This window comes from Chaetodon trifascialis, chromosome 3, assembly GCF_039877785.1.
Source record: "Chaetodon trifascialis isolate fChaTrf1 chromosome 3, fChaTrf1.hap1, whole genome shotgun sequence".
Lineage (NCBI taxonomy): Eukaryota > Metazoa > Chordata > Actinopteri > Chaetodontiformes > Chaetodontidae > Chaetodon > Chaetodon trifascialis.
This window is the reverse complement of record NC_092058.1, coordinates 16,413,309-16,435,947: the sequence shown is the minus strand read 5'-3', so window position 1 is coordinate 16,435,947 and position 22,639 is coordinate 16,413,309. Positions and strand designations below refer to the sequence as shown.

The 22,639-nt window shown below is 43.1% G+C and overlaps 1 protein-coding gene across 1 annotated transcript in view; it reads right to left on the bottom strand.

The window, feature by feature from the left end:
* Positions 1-1,696: 1,696 nt before the first annotated feature.
* Positions 1,697-22,639, bottom strand: part of col7a1 (collagen, type VII, alpha 1) — a 58,339-nt gene continuing 37,396 nt past the window's right edge. Inside the window, exons 83-118 of the mRNA XM_070957811.1 lie at positions 22,533-22,565; positions 22,351-22,413; positions 22,181-22,216; positions 21,081-21,161; positions 20,894-20,962; positions 17,254-17,289; positions 17,021-17,080; positions 16,880-16,924; positions 16,759-16,794; positions 15,922-15,957; positions 15,783-15,842; positions 15,572-15,697; positions 15,411-15,482; positions 15,190-15,225; positions 15,043-15,102; positions 14,898-14,942; positions 14,537-14,572; positions 14,383-14,418; positions 14,001-14,057; positions 13,824-13,895; positions 13,350-13,421; positions 13,199-13,234; positions 13,024-13,104; positions 11,598-11,651; positions 11,245-11,298; positions 11,073-11,135; positions 10,932-10,994; positions 10,659-10,775; positions 8,997-9,074; positions 7,989-8,042; positions 7,726-7,774; positions 6,173-6,256; positions 5,723-5,848; positions 4,513-4,686; positions 3,916-4,098; positions 1,697-3,827 (exon numbers count right to left, since the gene is read on the bottom strand). Of these exons, the coding sequence (XP_070813912.1) occupies positions 3,799-3,827; positions 3,916-4,098; positions 4,513-4,686; positions 5,723-5,848; positions 6,173-6,256; positions 7,726-7,774; positions 7,989-8,042; positions 8,997-9,074; positions 10,659-10,775; positions 10,932-10,994; positions 11,073-11,135; positions 11,245-11,298; positions 11,598-11,651; positions 13,024-13,104; positions 13,199-13,234; positions 13,350-13,421; positions 13,824-13,895; positions 14,001-14,057; positions 14,383-14,418; positions 14,537-14,572; positions 14,898-14,942; positions 15,043-15,102; positions 15,190-15,225; positions 15,411-15,482; positions 15,572-15,697; positions 15,783-15,842; positions 15,922-15,957; positions 16,759-16,794; positions 16,880-16,924; positions 17,021-17,080; positions 17,254-17,289; positions 20,894-20,962; positions 21,081-21,161; positions 22,181-22,216; positions 22,351-22,413; positions 22,533-22,565 (2,412 nt within the window). The 3' untranslated portion in view covers positions 1,697-3,798. The remainder of the gene's footprint in view (positions 3,828-3,915; positions 4,099-4,512; positions 4,687-5,722; positions 5,849-6,172; positions 6,257-7,725; positions 7,775-7,988; positions 8,043-8,996; positions 9,075-10,658; positions 10,776-10,931; positions 10,995-11,072; positions 11,136-11,244; positions 11,299-11,597; positions 11,652-13,023; positions 13,105-13,198; positions 13,235-13,349; positions 13,422-13,823; positions 13,896-14,000; positions 14,058-14,382; positions 14,419-14,536; positions 14,573-14,897; positions 14,943-15,042; positions 15,103-15,189; positions 15,226-15,410; positions 15,483-15,571; positions 15,698-15,782; positions 15,843-15,921; positions 15,958-16,758; positions 16,795-16,879; positions 16,925-17,020; positions 17,081-17,253; positions 17,290-20,893; positions 20,963-21,080; positions 21,162-22,180; positions 22,217-22,350; positions 22,414-22,532; positions 22,566-22,639) is intronic.

The following is a 22,639-nucleotide window of genomic DNA, read 5'->3' as shown; positions in this document are numbered from 1 at the left end:
GAGCATGTACATAAATTCACACGTGTTTTACTTCCAGGTTATGTCAGAGATCAGCGCTGGAGTGAAACCTCTGCCTGTAACCTCTGACACTACAGTGTGGATCATGTTAGTTTATGGGCTGATTCGTTCATAGAAACAGCTCATTATATAAGTCAGCCTGGATGATGAAGCTTCAGAGGAGCTTCAGTGTTGCTTTAAAGAGAAGCTTAATGGTCATCTAGATGCAAATATAATATATGGCCAAAAGTATGTGGACTGGACACATACTTTGGACCCTTAATCCCAATTGTGGTTGAGTACATTTACTCTGGTACTGTGTGCAAGTGAAGTTTGAGGTACTATTTCCATTTTTCACAATTCTGCTGTGCTGCATTTCAGTGAGAAATGGTGGTCTTTTTTCTCCTTTACACAAATTTGGCAAATGTTGTTAGGATAGTTACTTTCCAGATTTTCATCCAAAATATCGGTTTCTAAAATAATATACACTATCTGAAAGAATATAAAAATGTTGAACTTCTACATTTAACATTTTACATTTGCTGCTTACACTTTAATGCATCAGTAGCAATATTTCAGTTACATATATGAAAATATGTATCATTTTGATACATAATACCTCCATGGTGGTATGTAAGGAAAACTTTAATATCCTTTTAATTGTAACAGTTTTTAAAAAAATAAAATAAAATAAAAAAAATTTTGTGTGCAGGATGTTACAGCAGCATGTTAATTTGAATGAGATGATCAGCGATGACATACGGATGTGATGTTAGGGTGTCCGAACACTTGTGGCCATGTGGTGTACTTTGCACTTTGTATGTGTGTATATTAATCATTTATTTCTCCAGTCTGAAAACCTCTGCGCTGAATTTGTAGCGTTGAGAAGCTAACAGGAAAACTGATTTTGTTTGTTCTAGCAAGTCAGTATCCTGAAGAATACTGAAGACCTGAAGATAAAACAATACCAGCCCTCCGCTAAAGGCAAACATTATTCATCACATAAAAATTCAGCAGTCTCGATGGTGGTAATTTAGAGTGACACTGCCGTAGCGAGTACAGTCTTTGTCCATCACCTGAGCAATTTGAAGCCTTTTTCCGCATATTTATCTTTACATCTACAATCCGTCAGTCACTGTCACTATTAGTCACCGTCCTTGCCACAGCGTGCATCATTTGTTAAAGCCGTCACACAGCCACTGCCAAACATGTGCGAGCCTGCAGCCTACATGATAAGGTGCTGACTGGGATGACTTCTAAAATGAAGTCAGGTAAAGGAAGAAGGCGAGGTGATGACGAAGCCGTGCGAGGCCTGCTGAGGTGTGATGAAGCGCATGTGGAGTCAGTGTGTCCTCCGCCATGGGAAATCAACCGAGGTCAGAGAGCATGGAAAAACCAAGGGAGGAGAAGTCGTGGCCAACAAGCAGAAAATCCTCTCATTAAGAAAATCTGCTGATGAAATTAGAACATCTAAATCAGTCACACACATGCATACACACTTGATGTCTTATCTCCAAATCTCCATCAACCGCTCCTCTGAAAAATGATGGAGCGAATTTCTATGATTGAAAACGCTCCATTCCACACATCACTGAGACCTTATATTTACATTTAAGTTGTCAAAACAGATGTTTCACGTGTGCTAACCTGCTGACATCTAAAGCTCAAATGTGCAAATAATCAGAGAATGCACCAAACGTCTTTACTGAAACATTTGGTTTATTAGAAATGCTTATAAAATGTTCCATAATACTACAGAAACAGGTTCATACCACATAAAAACAAAACGCTTCTGTCTTCAATACACAGTATAAAAATACCTTGAAAAATAGCACCGTTTTCTCTGGCAGGTAAACATGCAGTCGTGATCAGAAACACAAATTTCCCCAAACAATAAAAAACATTATGTACAAAATATTGGCAGAATATTGTGCTTGATTCTTCATATTTAATACAAATGATAAAACTATATCCATAATAGTAACCCAATATAGTTGTGCTTACATAGTTTTCAGGCATCGGGGGTTCTGGAGGTAAGAGTCCACACAGTCACAGGTGACACTTTCAAGGCTTGGATGGGGATGAAATCTCCTGGTTAAACTCATTACAACCAGGCTGAAAAAAGAAGCTGCTTCTATGATAAAAAGTCAGATTAAAACTCTGTTGTGTGCATTGTTCAGGGCTGAAGTTAGTCGTCTGTCTGCCTTTGGTCTATGTTGCTCTTGAATCATTGTTGGTCTATTAAGTTTTTAAGAGGGGGAGTAAAGACTGAGGCTGTGATTTGCAGAAACCTGCTCATACAATAACAGTTTAAACTGATTCCTTTTGGATGAACTCAGCGTTCATAATGCAGCGTTTTGTTTGGGAATGAAGCTCTGATTTGGGATCATGTATTTCATCTTCTCCACAACACTGTGGAGGCTGCTGCTACAGTAAATACTACAGTATTTACAGCCATATGTCATACAATAAGACCTGATTTCTCATAATCAAAGCTGAAATACAAACCTAAAATACTGTTACTTTATCCAAGTGACACAACAAGACTTTCAAATGCTCATTTACACGACGGACAATAGTCATATGAACAGACTGTACACACCAGCAGTGAGCAAAATAATAAACACCTTAAGGTGCAGCATCCTTACAGTAACTACCAGTTATGTGAAGGCCATAAATTGTGCAGTTTGTGCCGTCCTGTTGTGTTGCTCACGGTCTGCTTGTGTTCCGTGTTGCTAATGCAGCTTTCATGTTTTTAGTTGTGATGAGTTTTATACTTCAAACTGTACAAATACTGTAAATCCTGATCACAAAGGCTGCAACACAAGTGAGTCAAGGTGAGTTGAAAACCAAGTAGCAGGATGTTCCAGCTTTAAAATAGGTCTTTTCATTAGTGTTTGCTATTTTTATTTGTGATTTTTTTTTTAAGGCAACAAGAAGCACCAAGGTAGAGACAGGCCTCCATTGTTTGTACAGTGCTTGGTTTACTGCTGTGGATCTGTAACGAAGCAGTTTTTTCTTTTTACTCAAAAAATCTAAGCCTCTTGAGGCAAGTAGTGATTTGTAATACTGGGCTATAGAAATAGAATGAATTTGAATTGAACAACACGTACCTTTCAAAAAAGTGGAACAAACTGCTTGTAAATTGCAACAAGTGAAGGCAGAAAAGTGCATATTTCCAAGGGAACATCCTTGGATTCGCTGAGAGAGCGTATTTATTTATCAAAATGTGCATCAATTGTGAAAGATTTAACCATCACTTCCAAACAGAAGGTCATTTCTTTCAGTTCCCTCGGTCCAGTAATCAGTGGAGCAACAGGCTCCATGTAAACACACATAATGACTGCACAACATCAAGTTAATGAAACATCATGAGCTTCATCACATTGGTATTTACTTAAGGATTATTGCATTCAACTGGAAGGTGAGTCATGTAATTCTGCGTGTGCATGAGGAAATGGATCAAAGTAGTGAAAAACCTCAATACTGTGGTAAAGTTAAGCTGAGTTGTCGAAAAAAAAACAAAAAAACAAAACGTAAAGACACTCTTCCTCCGAGTGCAAACGTTAAAATGAGTTTTTTAACCAGATAAACATTTACACCATTTTGCCTTGTTTGGAGAACATAAAGCACGGAGGCACTCTGGTATCCCCTCTCAACCACGGGGTAAAGTTTGGCTGGGTTTACAGAAGCAATAAATAAACAAAAACAAATCTTAACCATGGACATTTAACAAAATAACAATCCATAAAAGCAATATAAAGGCTAACATTCCTGCGGCTGAGGAGGATTTGGGCACAATCATCGCGCCGTCTTCAAGGGACGAGGACCTGCACAGCAGATCAGTTGTTAGTCCACATACATTCCATGCCATAACCTAATGTGTGTGTGTATGTGTGTGTGTGTGTGTGTGTGTACCTTCGTCCTCTCCAAGGCAGACCTGCTCACACTCTTCCAGATGAAGGAAGCGGTTGTCGTTCCCTTCACAGCCGCTGTAGATGAAGGGCCTGCAGGCCTGAACCTGACTGTTAAAGTACCAGCGCAGAGTGTATCGTCCACAGCTCCCCTCATCCATGGGCAGCAGGCACAGGTCTGCTGGAGCTGCACAACACGCACGCACACGCACACACACACGCACACACACACACACACATGAGGAGTGTGCATGCAAAGGCACAAAGAAGGCAAATGCGGAGTGAGGATAAGACAGGCCAAGCAAAAAAAGAGCAGATGCAGAGCAGCAATAAAGAGCAACAGGGAACAAGCATTCATGACCACTGAGCTCAAAACTCAATCAAAACCCACCTGCTTGATTATTATTTAGATGCAGAGTAACTTATTAGCACTGGCATATTGTTCTTTGTTTTTGTGTTTTATTTCACTGGATGCATATTTGCCTTTAAGCCAACAGCAAAACAGCCAATGCGGCCTGAGACATGCAGAGGGCCAAACACCAGGCAGGCAGAATCAGCCCTTAATAAATGCCATAACAGGACAGCACATGAGCTGGTTTACCTTCCCCTTTGACTCTCCTCTTGGACCTGACTGATTTGGACTTGACTGCTATCAGAGGCGTAACTTTGACTGCTTTCTGAGCAGCAACTGTTGCTGCTTTCCTAACGCCAACACTGGCTGATTTGATTGGTTCAACTTTGACCGTCTGGTCAGTTTCATCTGTGACAGCCTCACCTGTCAACACACACAGAAACACAAAACATGCACGAATAAACGCACAGGCGTGCACACAGACGGACACATGGCAAAGACAGCGTGAACACATTCAGTATAAATGGAAAAGAAAAAATGTGTTAATGTGATGACAGGGTGATCTACATGAACGGCCAGGGGCTCGGGGTGGTGTGAGCTTGTAGCAGGCCATGTGAGGAAATATGCGAGGCCAACACAGTCTCATACTATCACGAACTGAGCACTAAGTGGAACGCATACATAATATGGGACGCACTCCTCACGGCACAAATTGGATTATGAGCTGATTGAATAAACTGAATTATGTTACATGAGCACAAATTCGAAACGCCACCATCGGTTTGTCACATAAGTTTGTAGTATGTAAACGAATCTGGTTAATGACGGGGTCATTGTTAGATGACTAACATAATTCAATTCATGGGGAATCAAAGTGTTTGACAACTTAGTTCTTATTCTCATATCTTTGCTGATTGTAACATTTTAATCAGAGCCTTCATTGTCGAGACTTGGGACACCCAGACTGAGCAACATATGGGAGCATCACTGAGGTTGACACAAGCTGGAAGTTGAAGAAAGGCTGCTGGAGGTGAGACGTACTGTAGATACCCATCCCAAAGTTAAAAAGGAGTTTTTGACCACTCCTGTTATGGAGCAATGCTTGCATGGGTGGCTTCCCATTTCTTCTGAGTCTCCTCTCTTGTGTCTATGTGCACAAGGACGTACACACACGTGGGCATGGCGATACACAGTCCTGCTGATGGTTTCACTTTATTCTGCTGATCTACTGTTGGTGGTGCCAAGAAACATAGCCAAAAAGGCAAAAAAGAGGAAGACCACTATCAAGCACACATGGACGCAGAGGTATAAAGATTTCCTCCAAAAGTCAGTTTTGCAACTGTTTCACTGGGAGAGAAATGCATTCGAGACATTAATTAGGCCTGAAGCTGCACGTATTCTTCTTCAGAACTGCTTGGTGGGTGGTCACGTAGCTTTGGACCCCAGCGAAAGACTGTACCATCGCTCTGGTTGGCAGAGGGAGTGAAGTAGAGCAGCTCGTCCATGGGGTCGTCGTAGGACTCAATGGAGTAGATGTGCTCGTAGTCAGGGTCGTTGGTGTTCATCACCACATGCAGCTCCCGGCCTGAGAGAAGAGCAACGCCACACAGGTCAAAAGATCCTTCACTTACCTCCAGGCTTCAGACAGAGGGGAGGCTCAGCACAGTCAGCTAAACAGATCCTGGCCTAACATTTATATTTGTCTGGAAATGCTCAGGGACAAAAAGTACATTATGCCGGATGAAAACACAAATGGAGTCCTCTGTTTTCTTGATGAGAAAACCACCCAGTGTTCAGAAGTCTCCAGACGCAACACCACCAAGATAAACCTGTTGTTAGGGACAGACACGCAGAGAGACAGACTGACAGATGGAGGCCGACAGGCAGAGCCGTGGACGGACACACTCACCCTCCTCACCCTTCAGGGCCAGCTGTTGCTCTGGTGCAGGCCGAGCCCTGACCGGGGGCTGGGACCGAGTGTCTGGGCCTGAACCTGAGAGAGAGAACCAGACAGGAGAAGGAGGAGCAAACGAGGACACCGAGGGAGCAGAGGCAGGATTCAGGGAGCGAGGGGGACCAGGTGAGTGTTACACAGGAGGGAGAAAAAGGGGGCCAGAGAGGGAACATTCAGACACATGAGCCAACAACAACCCCGAGAGCACCACACAAATCGTCCCAACGTTCCAATGCACACACACCAGCTAAAAGGATTTACAAAGTTTTTGCGACACTGGTCAACATGGGGCAAACTTCCAAAAACTGGTTGTAATCCTTTAAGGACTCAAGCCGCTGCAATATGGACTTGTGTCGCACTCGGGTCAAACATTTTCTGACGCGAGTCAATCGATTAGACTAAAGACTGCAGACTCGAAACATCGCTGACTTGATCATTATGAAGCACACAAACGCCTGTTAGATAATAAGAAATAAATGAAACATGAGCAAAATGCTTGTTTTGACCTCCTTCTCAGCAACACTGCATATTTATTAACAGCCTGCCTCTCCATCGCTCATCTCATGCTGCTGCTTCACAGCACTGATGAAGCCTTGCATTGATTAACAGCTCAGACAACAACCATTAGCTAAAACTTTGGGAAAGTTGATCATTTTGATCTTTTCTTTCAGATTCATTTACTTTCAAATATGTCATGTTATCCCATTTCACTGTGAATACACTGAGATTGGATTTATTGATTGGACAAAGTATGTGGTTGTCTATGTCCAGCATGTTTATATAATACACAATATTAGAAATGGCCATTGCTATGGTCAGAGCATAGGCAGAGAAGTTTATTATAAAGCTCAATTAAATATCTAAGATATTCATAAAGGCACTTGAGACTAAAAGGTAAAAATTAATAACGAACATTGCAAAACATATCTTGACAGTAGAACATATCTTAGGCCAATTTCAATGTAATTTTATCAGATTTATCTCTGGAAGAACCTGGACAATCAGCAAATTTTCTTTGTTCAAATGCTCCCAAACATGGAACAAGGCTGTGTTTTTTGTGTGCATGAGCTTGAATGATCATGCATTTCCCTCATTTCAACAGCACAGAAATGCTAAACGAGGGCAAATGCACTGAAGCATATTAAAAATATATAAAATATGAGAAAGTGCTTGCACTACAGACTGCAGCAGCATATGTGGTAAAGTGTACTGCTGTGACTCATGCTACATCACAGCCCTTCTGTCTGCCCGTCTCTCTTCTGCTGCAGCTGAATGGCTCACTCACCTCCACACGCTGAGGATCAGACAGATGGACAGGAAGGAAGCAGAGAGAGAGGGAATAATAAAGGTCAGTTTAAAGAGTCATGGCATGGCTGCAGCTTCTTTTCTATCATACTGTCAGAGAGTTTCGCTGAGGCCGTGACTCATGTGCTGTGATTACCATCTGAAGTTCAACTTGGGGACAACTCTGTTATAAATTAGCAATGCAAGCTGCATAAAAGACTCACCACAGTGCTGACTCATCTCGGAGCGAACGTACTCTCTGACTTCATCCTCCTGAATTCAAAATCAAGGGGGAAACAGAGCAAAACACACTTACAAACACGACCCCAATATCAACTCCATCAAACAAGTGTGTGTGTGTGTGTGTGTGTGTGTGTGTGTGTGTGTGTGTGTGTGTGTGCGTGCGTGCGTGCGTGTGTGTGAGAGTGTGCGCTGTTTGGTGTCAGCATCTTCAGACTGAGCCCTGCGGTAAGGCTCAGGCACTGACCGTCATGCCCGGCTCTCCTCTGTCTCCCTTGGCTCCATCTGGGCCCATCTCTCCCTACAACATGGACAGGTATTAGGACACACACAACCCACAGAGAGGCTTGCAGCACATTAATTCATTAGACTGAGACCAGGTGCAGCACACGAACTAAATGCAAAGTCAAAGTGAAAGGTTAAATCAATTGTGACTACAGATACATGAAAACAGTGTACTGTACTGTATTAAATCAAATTAATATTATTACTAATTCTAAGCTAAGAAAGCTTTAATAATATGTGGCTGTCATTTTAAATAACAAGTTTTTGGTCCACTGCGATTACGTCTGTCACTGAGGAGCTCACAATGAATGTTCAAAGTATGTAGACTCTGTGTGATGTCAAAGCAGCTACAAGGAACTTTCATTTTGTGTTGATTTTGGGGGCCCCTGTGGACAAAAGCAGGAGTGCTCCCTATAACGAAGACTGCATTTCCTGTGAGCACCACCGCCTTGTGTCATAACGATCTTGATCTGGCTAATGCATGCATTTGTTTTGGAAGCAAATGAAAGATAGGCCCAACTTATTTTTAGGCCATTTTTTCTTTTTCAAACAGCTGGTTACAGGATGCATAGTGATGAGGTCATGTATCTATCAGTTTCAGCTATTAGCACAAAATATAACATCAAAACTAGAATTCTCTGAAGAAAAATCTTTTAACTAACTAATGTACTGCTCACTGTGAAACTTTGCCTGGGAAAATGTAAACTTAGGCTCTTCATTTTGTTTTGGTGGGGATTGGATGCAGTGACAGTCTCTATAGAAATAGTCTCGTTGATGGTCTGGCTGGCTCATGTAGGTCATATAGATTAAACTGAGACTGTTTCATAACCACTCAAAAACTGCTTGTAGCTGCCTTAAGAGTTTCTGACGTTTTTGATAAGGGTCTCAGTAATTTCTCTGACTTCAGCAAGAAGCTTCCTATTAAAGATGCTGTTGAGAAAACAACGAGGACACTTAGTGTGACGCTCACCGATTCTCCTCGCTCCCCTGGGATCCCTGGGATACCGCGTGGGCCCACTGTGGCGGGACCAATTGGACCTCTCTCTCCCTAATAAACAGGCAAAACAACATGATAACATACAGCATGTCTGCAGTGAACAGATGCAATATAAAACTTAGATTAGCTGTAAATTACAAGCCTGTGTATATACAATCCCTGGACAGGTGGAAAAGAGGCAGCGGTTTATGTTGCACTCTGTATCTTATGTCCACCGGTATCTTTTATTTTCTGTAAAGTTATGCTGTGTATTGTGGTGAAGTGACATCAAGGCTGCAGACAGAACAACTTTCATGCTGTCAGAATGCAGAATGCTCTCATACCTGCACTGCAACTAAGGCACACACAAACCTCATACCATATCTGCATGACTACATGCACACAATAACGAGCTGTGAATGTCACCATTTCTTTCATATTCTTGGACAGAATTCCTCTTATATTTTGTATATCACATCAGTGTGGCTTCACAGTTTTTGTCTTCTTCTATCTTAACAGCAGATCACATGTTCAGTCTTCCTTTCAGGCTGCACCACAGCAAAATATTTGTTTAGGAAATGAATGCAACTAGGCTGACTCAAGAGAGTGTCTCAGTTTGAATAAAAGGTGCATCCGACAGACAGACAGACAGACAGACAGACAGACAGACAGACAGACAGACAGACAGACAGACAGACAGACAGATAGGGCTCTGCTCTGCTGTCACCAGCTTTCTTCATTTACTTGACGATGCGGCAGACAAGCCAGTCAGACACACGACCCAGTCAGCATGAAGCGCTGCGCAGCAATCAAACAAAACTACCAGTCAGGTGGAGAAGAAAAAGCCGAGCAAATTAAGGAGAAATACAAAAAGACTGTATTCTTTTTATACATCATACTTTTAATGTCAGAACTGTCACAAACAAAAGTTTGATGTCTGTTGCCACCTCACCACTCAGACACATCTGAGCATTGCTATTTTGTGCACTCAGAGGCATAATTGACACTTTTGTCCATTCTTGCTTCCATTTTACCAGATTTGTCTTTGCTAGATCACCATGGAATCTGCACATGGCCACGACGGGTGGTGTACCCATTCGCTGGTGTAAACAAGGGATTGTTGAAACGTCATCATACATATTATCTCTTCTCTGTAACAGACCTCTGACTCCACAGATAAACGGTGGCACAGTGTCACAAGTGGTAACACTGTCGCCTCACAGCTAGAAGGTCCCGGGTTCGAATCCCGCTGTGGGCGCTGGTGGCGTGTCCTCCACCATGCCTTCAGTGCCTGCTCGAGGAAAAAGGGGCCTTTCTGTGTGGAGTTTGCATGTTCTCCCCGTGTTCACCCGGGTTTCCTCCTTAAATAACCCCCACTAAAAACACGCAAGAAGATCACCACCTGAGCAATGGTGACAAAGAGAGTTGGGTCCCCGGGCGCCGCTGTTGGCTGGCAGCCCACCGCTCCTGGTCTGCCGCGGAGGAAGGCAGACGATGGATGCGTCAAATGCAGAGAAATAATAATTTCACGAAGCATGGCCTGTGCATTTGCATGATGTTGAGTGTGTGATAAAAATAAAGTATGTTTCTTTCTCTTTTCTTTCTAAAACCTGTGAGCAGCGTGTACAATCATCAAGCCAAACTAAGGATAGTCACCTTTTGTCCCTGGAGACCCTCTGGGCCTTTAGCACCAGCTGGTCCCTGAGGGCCGGTCAGGCCTGGGATCCCATCCACCCCTCTGGGACCAGGAGGACCAGGTACCCCTGGCGGACCCTGCATAAAGCACAGAGACAGTTACGTAGCTCAGGCAGTTGTGATGGTACATCGATGATATAGAGATCAGGTACATCATGTAGCCTCAGTGCACTTATTAATAGGCTACTTAAGGTTTTCTATGTACTCACTGTAGTGGAGAAGTTACAAACTCACCCTTTCACCTTTCTCTCCCTGAGCCCCTTTGGGTCCTGCAAGCCCGTCAAAGCCGCGATCTCCCTACACACACGAAGAAGAGTGGTTACACTTTGCATTTGGACAGAGTTTTTGTACACAGACCAACTATACAGCACATACCTTGGGGCCGACTAGTCCCTCTTTTCCAGGGGTCCCTGGGGCCCCAGAGGGTCCAAGCTCCCCCTGGAATACACAGAAAGCATGACTGCAGACACCTTATACTAAAGAAGCATGCAGACACATATACTACACAACAGGACGCCTGTTCTTCTACCACAGATATGAGTCATACCTGTTCACCTTTTCTTCCTGGTAGGCCTGGTCGTCCATGAATACCAGCGTCCCCCTGAACACAAACCACACGGTGCATGACTCATTCATTTCTGACTCATTTAACATTATTTAAGTTTAACATATAATCACAAGAGAGGGATACACTGTCTATTGTTTTATTCATCAGCCTCACACGCCACCAGCCAGCAGTGAAACGTTAACATACTCCATTTATTTCCTCATTATTTAGACAGAATAAAAAAACCCAAGAGCAAAAATCCCATCGGGCATGAAATTATCTTGACACATTTTCTTCATTCACATTCTTCTCCTCCTACCAAACCACACTTGGTCTGTCTATCTCAATCCCACCTTCTCTCCTTTGGGTCCATCGCCTCCACAAGCCCCCTTGGGTCCTCGGTCACCCTGGAAACACATAACTTCATCACTGACAGTTTTGTGAGTCACAAAGGGACCAAATCATCCAGACCAGGCAGACAGAGAGCCTATCTTTACACAGACAGTCCTCTGACCTGCCACTCAGGCTGACTCACTGTACAGGAGTGCTTCCTGTGCACATACAGTGGACAACATTGACCACCTTGTGCAGCAAATTCCAGTCACCAGTGGACATGACGCAAAACTGGACGCTATAATTTTCCTGATAACTGGTGTTCAGACAACAATGGCCAGTAAAAGCAAGGTAAGTGGCAATACAGCTGCAAAGGACTGAGTGGCTCATGTTGCCAGGCTAGCTGGATCTGCCTGTGTCCTGTATTTCATCTCAGCTCACAGAGCTGGCTCTGTGTAAAGGGAACACGATCTGCCTCCCCAACCCCTCTAAACCTAACAAATTAACACATTATATCTTGTTTGTTTACTCTGTACAGAAACTAAAGCATAGAGCTAAATAAAGACGATTTGGTGTTTTATGGGGATTATGTCCCAGACTATTTCTTGGCCAGGAAGAAAGTCTCAAGTTAGTGGTTGAGGCCAAGAAGTAGTCTGGCACATAATTCCCATAAAACAGCAAATAGTCTTTATTTAGTTTTTTGCTTTTATGGTTTGTTTTACGTGATCTCCTGTAAAACAGTGACTTGTTGTTATTATACTTATCATAAAAATGTAATATTTAGTGAGTTTTATGCTAAAATAACTGGCTGCATGCCTCGACTACAACAGACATGAGCGTGGTTTCATCTCCTCACCAAACTCTCAGCAAAAAGGAAATAAGCCTATTTTCCAAAACGTCAAACTGTTCCTTTAAAGCTTTGAACACTGAGTGATTTTAAACTTTGGACCTTTTCAGAGATGTCTGTGATTGTTTCTGATGCTGATTGTAAGTATACACTTCTGTGTGTGCGTGTGTCTGCTCTCTGTACTTATTTCTTCTCGCTGCACTCAATGATTATTACCTCAGTGATTACCTGATTAAATAAAGGTTATAATAATAAAAGTAACACACCTAGACTGCCTCCACACCTCTGAATTGTTGCTCACATCTTTGATTAGTTCAGTGCTTCAAACAGAATTCAAATGAATGGATTAAGTGAAAGAAAATGGAAATTAAGTCCATCGGGCTGAGCAAAAGTTTCGTTTTCAGGTATTAATCATTATAATGTTAGGGTGAAAGCAAATAATCCACGTGGATATTTTTGACCCAATTTGCATTAATCCTCTGTAATCATATCAATGCTATGCTAATACCGATTTGTAGCCACCATCTCCAAATCAGGAGAGATGCTACAAGGTTGAAACCACGTAGAATGAACAAACACTTCAAGCACACTGAAAATACCTTGATTCCTCTCATTCCAAGGATACCAATCTCTCCCTTATCCCCCTTACGGCCCAGCAGCCCGTCTTTTCCTGGTAAACCCTGGGAGACAAGAGACAAATCAACCCTCGTTCTGTCCACTCAAGACAGAAAACCACACACACAAAGTGTCTGAATAGAAGCAAGAATCACAGACCGATTCTCCGGGCACTCCAGGCTGGCCGGCTTCTCCCTGCAGAGAAAAGGCAGAATTACAGCAATTAGAGCAGCAAAATTATTACCTGTGCTGCTGGCTTTGCTATTAATCATGAGACTTATTTAATCACAGTGATCATGGTGTCGCTTACCTTTTGTCCACCGGGGCCACGGGCGCCCGGGAATCCAGTGGATCCTCTTTCTCCTGGCTCTCCCCTCAGACCCTGGTGTCACATACGTAGACATATGTGTATTGATTATTTGTAATATCAATACAGAAATGTGTGATCCCTGGTTTCGGTTGTAAGAACATTGCTTAAATGTCATCATTAAGTGATTCATATTTCTGATGTAATTCGAATAACCGATCAATGTCTCAGATTCACATGAATAATGACAATGTATCATCCACCCTTTAAATGGATTACAAAGCGTCTGAAACAACTGGTCAATTAGGCAATTAGGAAAATTAATTGGCAATAATTTTGATCATCAGTTGTGACTTTCTCTGCTTGCTGGTCACCATGGGATTGAAAGTCAGGTGGGCATATTTCACTATTTTCTTCACCAAAATTACGAAGTAGCAGCCTAAAAACATCTGTTTAGGCAAGAACAAACAAATGTACCTGCTCCCCCGGAGGTCCCTCTTGACCCTTCGTCCCTTTTTCTCCCTGCACACCTTTGGGTCCCCTGTCTCCCTGCAATGGAACAACAGTGAAATCCAAACAAAACCAAATATCCACAGTAACAAAAGTGATATTTCTTTATATTAAACACTTCGACGCATCCAGGTGTTCACTGACTGTTTCTCCTTTGTTGCCCTTTTCTCCAGGAGGTCCTCCCACCAGCACAGTGTCCCCCTGTGAGAGACAGTGTGGCTGTAAACATGTGGCTTCACCCCAAAGCCCAAACATCTACACACAATGTTTCATCCTGTCACCTTTTCTTAAGCTGTGTCACTACCACAGCTCATTAACATTGTGTGTATTCATATATTCCTCCTGCTCTCAACAGAGCAAATCTCATGAAAGAGCGCTTTCAAAACAGCCACTGCTGACACAAATATGTCTCTTCCCTCTTTCTCCATTTCTCTGTCGCTGTCGTTTACAAACATAAACAAACACACACGAGCGGGAGAGAAAGGGGGCGAGCGGCTGAGCTTATTAGATATTAAAATGAACACACCTTGTCTCCTTTGTCACCTTGCAGCCCCAAGTCTCCCTGAAAAAAAAAAAGATTAAGAGCAAAACATTCAGGCATGACAATTTAATTCAGCTCTCTGCACGAGCAGAACGCTCAGGGGACGCAGCTCGCAGGGTGACATGATGACAGTATTCACCTTCTCTCCCCGAACACCACGGACCCCTGCAGGACCCTGATGGACAGACAAACACACATAGGCCATGCGTCATTATATATCGGGTGGCTAGACAGTGAGCAGCTTTAAAATGATGGGCACTGCAACGTGAGGAGGACGATGCGTACTGAATAAGTAGTTTACAACGTAATAAAGATACTGTGTCCTTGTGAATATCAAGTCCTCTGTAATAACAAAGATTTATGCTTGTGTTGGTCTCTTTATGTCTCTGGACAGACTTCCTCAGGGTGACAGGATTTTGAAAAACACGACCCTGGAAGAGATCTTTGATGGAGAGGCTCTGCTGGTGTATGTCATGTTAAGGAAACACTTGATATTTTACCGGCGACCCCCTTTCCCCATCCAAGCCAGGCCGACCCTCCTCTCCCTGAGACATGACAGGAAAAGGCACAAGTGTTAGTTTTATCATCCTGAGGCCAATTCATATCAGATGACATCTTCAGTGACACGGCGACGTGCTGTCTTACTCTAGGTCCTGGATCACCTCTCTCTCCTCTCGGACCCGGGACCCCGACGCCGACTTCCCCCTGGCAACATAATAATATGTTCACCCTTCAAAAGAGTCCATTAACATTTAAGCAGGCAGATGGAAATGTGTCGCCTCGGATAGTCACCTTGTCCCCTTTAACCCCGTTGGTACCAGGAGAACCCTTGAAAACATGGTGTGTAAATCGTCAGTCACATCTGGTCATTTCCCTTCCTCTCTCTTTCTGTCTCAGACATTTTACTTTAAAAACTTTTACACATTAAAACTTCCTAAGCAGGATCAAAATCAAGCCAACTATATTAAGGTGAATCTTGCTGCTAATCACAGTGTAATAAAAACTACACTCACTGCCTGTCCTGGAGGCCCAGCAGGACCTGGGGCTCCAGCATTTCCTGCACGGCCTGCAAAGCCTTGGAGACCCTGAAAATGAGACCTCAGTGGTTCAAAATCACACCACAGAGATGAAGACAGAAAGCACACAGTATTGTGTAACCAGCAGCTCCACTGACCCTCTCCCCTGGCGGTCCAGGAGGTCCAAGTTGTCCAGTTTCTCCTCTCAGGCCAGGCGGTCCAACGTCACCTGACTTCCCCAGTGGCCCTGGAGGACCAGGTGAACCAGGAAGGCCTGGATCTCCCTGAAATTAAGTTGCAGTTAGAGTCTGATCCGCATCTGATAAATCACACTGACTAATTCAAGAAGCAGCGTGAACTGTTACCCACCTTTAAACCTTGAGGCCCGACCCGACCGGGAGGACCTGCCAGTCCGACCCCTTTCTCTCCCTGCAAATACACACTTTGTGGTAACTGTCGTACAGATCGGGTTTCAGCCAAAGTAATAAAGCCCATGACAAAAGCTCACCTTATCTCCTTTTGGTCCAGGAGATCCCGGTGCCCCCTGCATGAAAAACAAATATGGAGGTGTGAAAATAAGAATTGCTGATGGATTTCTGAAGACCCATACTAATAATGCATTGGTGGAAAGAGATACAGAATGAATATTCTTCTTTTTTGTTCACATGAACAATAATAATACTAACAAAGCGCAGTTTTAGTTTTTGCAGTTCATTATTATACTGCAGAGGACACGTTTAATCGGTATCGGTGTGTACTGTCAGCGGCTTGCCTGTCATTACAGTTAACATGCCTCGTTAACCTCAGGGACGACAAATAATCAAAACCTGGAGCATCAGAGGAGATTACAGTTGACACTTTCAGATAGAAGGTCTGGAGACTTTAATCACACTGCAATGGAAAGACGGCTGATTAAAGTAAGATTAAGTAATTGTCTGGCTTTGGTGTGAAAGACTTTGACAAAAACAATCCCACTTTTAAGTGTATGGTTCAAAAAAAGCGAAAAAATGAATACATTTGCTTGAAGCATTATATTTTACTATGCTTTTTGTGAGTTGTGGATAACAGAAATGTTGAGCCACTAAAACGTAAGTTTGAAAAAGGATGAGTAGCCCTCCATGCAGACACATGTTGTTTTTAGGATTTAGGATAAAAACAAGCCGTCCATTCTTTCTTATGGCTGTGGGAGCACATTGAACTCACAAAATAACATTTATTAAGGATGTTAAATTTAAATCGTCAAGAGTCAAGCAGAAACCAGGAAATCATCAAAATGTGAAGAAAAACATTCAGTAAAACGACATGTGAGAGTCTGAGTCCAGAGAACAAGGAGCAGATTACTCACATCCTCTCCAGGCTCTCCTGATTCACCAGCCACTCCCTATAATGACGACAGATATAGAGACGGAAATGTACATTACATTACATCAAGTGTAAGTGTTGCTCTGCAGCGTGATGGTACTCACCCTCTCTCCTTTGATGCCAGCAGGACCTTTGTCTCCCTTGACACCCTGACAGACAGCAAGTACCATAGAGTTTTAAAGAAAATGCACATTTTCCTACTGACTGAGAGCCAGCCTTCAGAACAAAGGTTTGGTCAGACTCACCTTTTCTCCAGCTAGACCTCTCTCTCCGGTTGTGCCTGGCAGTGTTTGACCAGGAAGACCCTGCATCAATCACAGGAAAGTTATGTCAGCTCGGTCCTGTTTCATGTCACTCCTTGGCCTTGGCAGTTTAGTACGCATACGCATTCAATATGTGTTTTCAGTATCACAGCTAAAATGGAAAGGAAAAGGTTAATGTTGCAACTTCCACGCTGATGTCAATAACAGTGACTCACCCTCTCTCCTTTGGGTCCAGGTGGTCCAGCCACAGACTGTAAGAGCGCAGGGAAAATGGAGAAAATAATAGTGATTACCTGTGCAGCACAGCATGGGTTCTTGTTCATGAAAAGACATAAATGTGCGCTTAAGAGCCTTCATATTCAGGTATCATGACAGCCCATGCATTAGCCTTTCCAGCTCCCTTTAACGTCTTCAGCACGCAGCAAGTCCTACTGCTTAGCCACTGGACTACGCCAGACTGAACACCTGAAATCTTTTCTGCTCTTTCAACAATTTGGTAGAGGGACAAAAGTCTTGTGTTAATAATATGCCTAATATTCAATTGTACTGGCGGGACTGAAAGAAACACTTGGCTGTGACGGTTAATTCAAGGAACTAATTACTGTCATTACTGTGTGATCAAGTGCCGTCTCTTTCTCCTTTTGTGTGTGTGTGTGTCCCCAAAGTGTTCTGTCGTCCGGGTTGAGCATGAGTGAAGGGAGCAAAGTGGAGGCCTAAGTTCTTGGATTCAGGAGCACTGAAACCTAAAAAATGCTTGCAGCTGTGTAGAAAGCTTCACACGTGTTCAGCTTTGTTTCTGTGTGTGCGTGTGAACAAATGGTGGGGCCGCTGAGCAGATGGACAAGTGTTGCCTGGTTATTTATCAAGGAAGTGAATTCACTGACAGCGACAACGTGGCTCTGTCCAAGGTGCTGAACCCAAGGCTGTCAGCAGTGAGGGAGCTGCTCGAGACGCTCGTCATGATTCATGTCAACACTGCTCAACAGCAGGAATGAAAGCGAATACTGAGCGCCTGACAAGCGAGCTCCATCTTTGTGCATCTTTTGCCAAACACTTTTTAGCAGTGATGACTTCAAACTGCTTTGAAGTAATAAAACAGGACAGGGTGTCTGGTATGATACGAACTCAGGACAAATATTCCCTCAGACATAATGTCAAGGCTTTTAAAGGCACATATTGTGCGCCTTACTGTAACCACTTCCTGTCTCCATGCATTTGATAAAACACTTGTCATGTAAAGGAATATGGTGAAGTTTTATAAGCAAACATTGCCAAGAAGAAAAGGAGTTGCAGCAGCAAACACAACTGGAAACAAAGAACGCTGTGAGAAACTCTTCTCACATGAGGACCGAGTAAAGCTAATAACAGAAATTAGTGGCAAGTTTTTTGCTGTTGTGGATGACGAACCCCTTTCTGTGGTGGGAATGTACTTTGGATGCTTAACTGAACAGCTCGAAACGGTCTACGTACTGCCACACAGACATTTCAACTCTGGAAAAGCTGCCTCACATCTGTTCTCACTGACGTCCTATCAGAATGCTTAAAAACACTGCAGTTGTGAGTTGACAGCAGTCAATGTGTGCGCCACTACATGTCATTATGATATCTGGCAGCAAACCTGCTGCTTTGCATTACAAAAAGCTGTGCTCCAGGCTAAAAAGGTTGATTGCTCCTGGCTCAGACAAGGGGGAATCTGTTGCATCAACAACAGCAAATGAAGAGAACAGCGCACATCATTTTACAAGGTGAGGTCTGGTGCATGCACAGGCTATTGATAACGATGTAGCAGTTTAATAAATGATCAAATTATTCTCATCTGCAGTGTAATGACACTGATTTTGGAAGTAAAAACAAAGATGATTTTGACTCTGTGTGATAATGTGATGAGGCCTGCACGGAGGAAGTTATGAATGCATGCGACCTTCTCTGTCACTTTCAGTCTCACTGAGCTGAAATTGAAATTGAGATCCTCATCAGCAGAATTGGCACAGGCTTTTTCATGCCGAGCCAATCCCAATTAACAGGTGCCTGCAGTCACTCAAATGCAGACACTTTGCAGGCAATAATATTTCAGTGTCAGTGTTGAGGTAGTTTCCATATGAAGGCCAAGTAGTGCTGACAAATCACAGCCAAACGAACGGTTTTAAATTATAATGAGAAATATTCAATTCCAGCAATAATTCATGGAAACTCAAACCATGGATGTCTTGACCTGAACACGACACAGCTACACTGGAACATCAAGTTCACTCTGCTTTCTCAGTTCTAACCGTAAATCCAGGGTCGTACTACTGTCCTGAAACCTCGAATTTGGCCGTCATCATCTTGGTTTTTGGAGCCAGACATGACCATGTTTGGATGACAGGGTGGAGCTGGGGAGGATACACATTGCCACGCCTCCATTTGATTGGATGTGACTGAGAACCTGAGGACACGCTGTGGTAGCCACTTGTGAGTCACGAGACCTAAAGAATACCCCGCTTTATCATCTATTTTACTCTACGTGGGACCATAATTTAAAAAACGACCATCATGCTGTAATGAAGAGGAGTTGAAACTAGTGATATAGACCATCAACTCATGAGGAAAATGTTTACTAACGTAATAAATCAAGTAAGAAGTAGGGTCACTTTCTCGTAAGCTTCTTTTGTAGTCAGTGGAGTCTGGCCATTACAAAGAATGCAGGTTTAAGCTACTTCCTCACTGGCTTCACTTTTCAGACCCTGAAGCTCTGTCCACTTATTATTCAGTCTATGATAACATAGACCTGTGAGGAGAGAGAGAACACAAGAAATACGTTTCAGACATGTCAAAAGTCATTTCACTTTTCAAAATTTACCGAGTCACTAAGTGCCAGAGAATTTGCTCTTTAAATGTCAATCAATAACAGTCGGACAACAGAGAAATCCCACTAATCCCACAGCCTTCACAGGAAGATGAAGTTCTGGTGTTACTGCCTATTCCCAGCACAAAATTCATAATAAAAAGCAAGGGATGTTCAGTATTTAGTATTACAGTAAACAACAATGTATTTCCATCAAACTCTTCTAAAGTTTGGAGAAATGCATCTCCTGTTTTTGTTTGCACAAACATCGAGTGCTATGAATGAAGACCAATATTCAGTACAGTTCTCGTGCAGAGCCATTCTCACTTTCAGCTGATAGCAGAGCTCGCTGTGTTACCACAGAGCGTTTTGCCTTGTTTCCACATGTAAACATTTCCCAGGTTAGAGGTACGTAGCCAACCCATCTTCTGCAAATGCACACAAACATTTGTCGAGAGAGAAATGAGAGCAGAATTTCAAAATCCAATGACCATTAAAACCCCCAAACCTCTGCCTTGCTCACTGTATTGACTTTACTGACTTCAACTGCAGGCTCCTGATGGATCCCCAAATCAACAGAGTCAGACTGAAGAGGTCTATTTTCTGTTTGCGAGCTGTTCGCACCTCACACTGCGGCAGACAACTCACAGATAAAATATCAGAGTTTATAGCCACAGCCAGCAGCAGCACATAAGTAACTAACAGCGGGACTCCCAGCCAACTCTAAGAAGTGTACAAATAGCAGGGGAATTTATCTGGAGCACCATTTGGGTTTCAGGCAACCCCAGCTGTAGGTGCACAAATATCAACAGCCTGACCACGGCCCCTGAAGGAAGACACAGAATAGGCCGGCATTGTGTCGTGCATCAGATGGAAACTCTTGCAGCAAGAAGCTAATAATAGCACGACAGAAATGTTTTTATTACTTCAGGCAGCAGCTGGTATCACATCCAATAAAGGCAACCACAAAACCAATTTCATTGACTGTCCTTCTAGCAAGAGGCTGCTCAGTAGATACAGCATGTTCTCACCTTCCCCGGAGGGCCGCTGTCTCCCTGCTCCCCCTTTAAGCCCGACTGGCCTGGAGGTCCAGCAATGCCCTGAGGAACAAATTACACCATGATGACACCGAGAAGGACCTGATAAAACAGCACAGTGCACATGACACACATGCACAGTCAACTGCATGGGCACAAACACAGGTACACAGGCACACACCTGCTTTCCTGGCAATCCAGGTAATCCTTCTTTACCAGGCACCCCATCTCTTCCAGGGACTCCTGGTTTACCTGCTTCACCCTGAGGAGCAACACATAATTCAGTACGTGATGAATTTAATCAGAAACATGCAGTTTTTTTCTTTATAAAATGTTTAAATAATGAGGTCTTCACTTATTTTAAGATATTTTGTTTCATTGTACTTAATTATTTTGTTTTCTCGAGAAAACACCATAATCCTAATCATGAGAAAACAAAAGGTCATTTCCTCTTATTATTTAGGATGTTTATCAGAGACCAGGAGCGCCATGCCAGCATGTATTGACAACTGCACCTTGACAACTGCAGCAACTGATTTAAGCTGAAAACATATTTAGGAGAACCCGATATCCATCAGTGCATCAAACTATACATCAGTTTTAATTATTTACCTATCCCTCACAATAAGTAGCCATGATGTAAATGTCCTCATGTCAAATCAGAGCGAAGACACTTTCACAACAAATGACAGAAGTCCATAAAAACTTCACATGGTTTGCTGTGAAGCTCCCAAATCCGCTCTGCAGAGCAGTGCGTGCATGTCCTGGTCCGCTCTTGTGAATCTTACAGTATGAAGTCGTTTTCCTGTGATAAATGATCTAATAATCTCGAGAAATCTTTTGTTTTCTCAAGATAATGAGATAAATTAACCCGTTATCTTAGAAAAATTAGTTTGGTTATCTCGAGATAATTAAAATTCCAAAAAATACCTGCAAGCACACAGTTAACAACAGGAGAATCGTGATAGAAAAGCTGGTTGTGGTCACTTCATAAAGAGTCAGTATGCTGTGCGTGATCTGAGGGGATTGCTTGTTTTTCAGCTGACGGTACAACAAATCACATGTTCTGTAAGCTGCATTTTCAAATTACGAACACGACACGCAGCTGAAGTTGCCATTTATCAACAAAAACTTGCTACACGTTTTGGCATTTTTATTTAATTACCTTCCTATTTTCAGTTAGAACTCAAATGCCTCAGGCTCAAAACATTTCTTCAATTTTACACTTCCCCACTGTGCAACACAGCAACAGTCACAGCCAGATCAAGACCGCATACTCACCACCTGCCCTGACAGTCCTGGGGGGCCCTGTGGACCCTGCAGGGGAGAAATAAACACAGAGGTATGAGGGAACACAATATGATAAACACACACACAAGATGTTCAATGAACAAGACAACAACAAAGCAGCTTGTCCCTGCAGAGAAGCTGTGATTTATGGGAACACTTACCACAGCTCCCGGAGGGCCCGGTGGTCCAGGTAGACCTGTGCTCCCTTGGGCACCAGGGGGGCCCTGCAGAGAGGAGAAATACACTCACACAATGCACATTCTGCTACACAACACACTGTTTAGATTGTAATGCGACCATGAACTGAGGCTGCTGGACCTCTTGTGTGAAAGAGCTGTTTTACCTGCACACCAACGCCTGGCTCTCCTTGATTACCCTGTGAAAAACAAACTTATTATGACTTTGGCTGGCGAATAGTAAAAAATAAAGAACTTCAGCATGTGTGCTGTA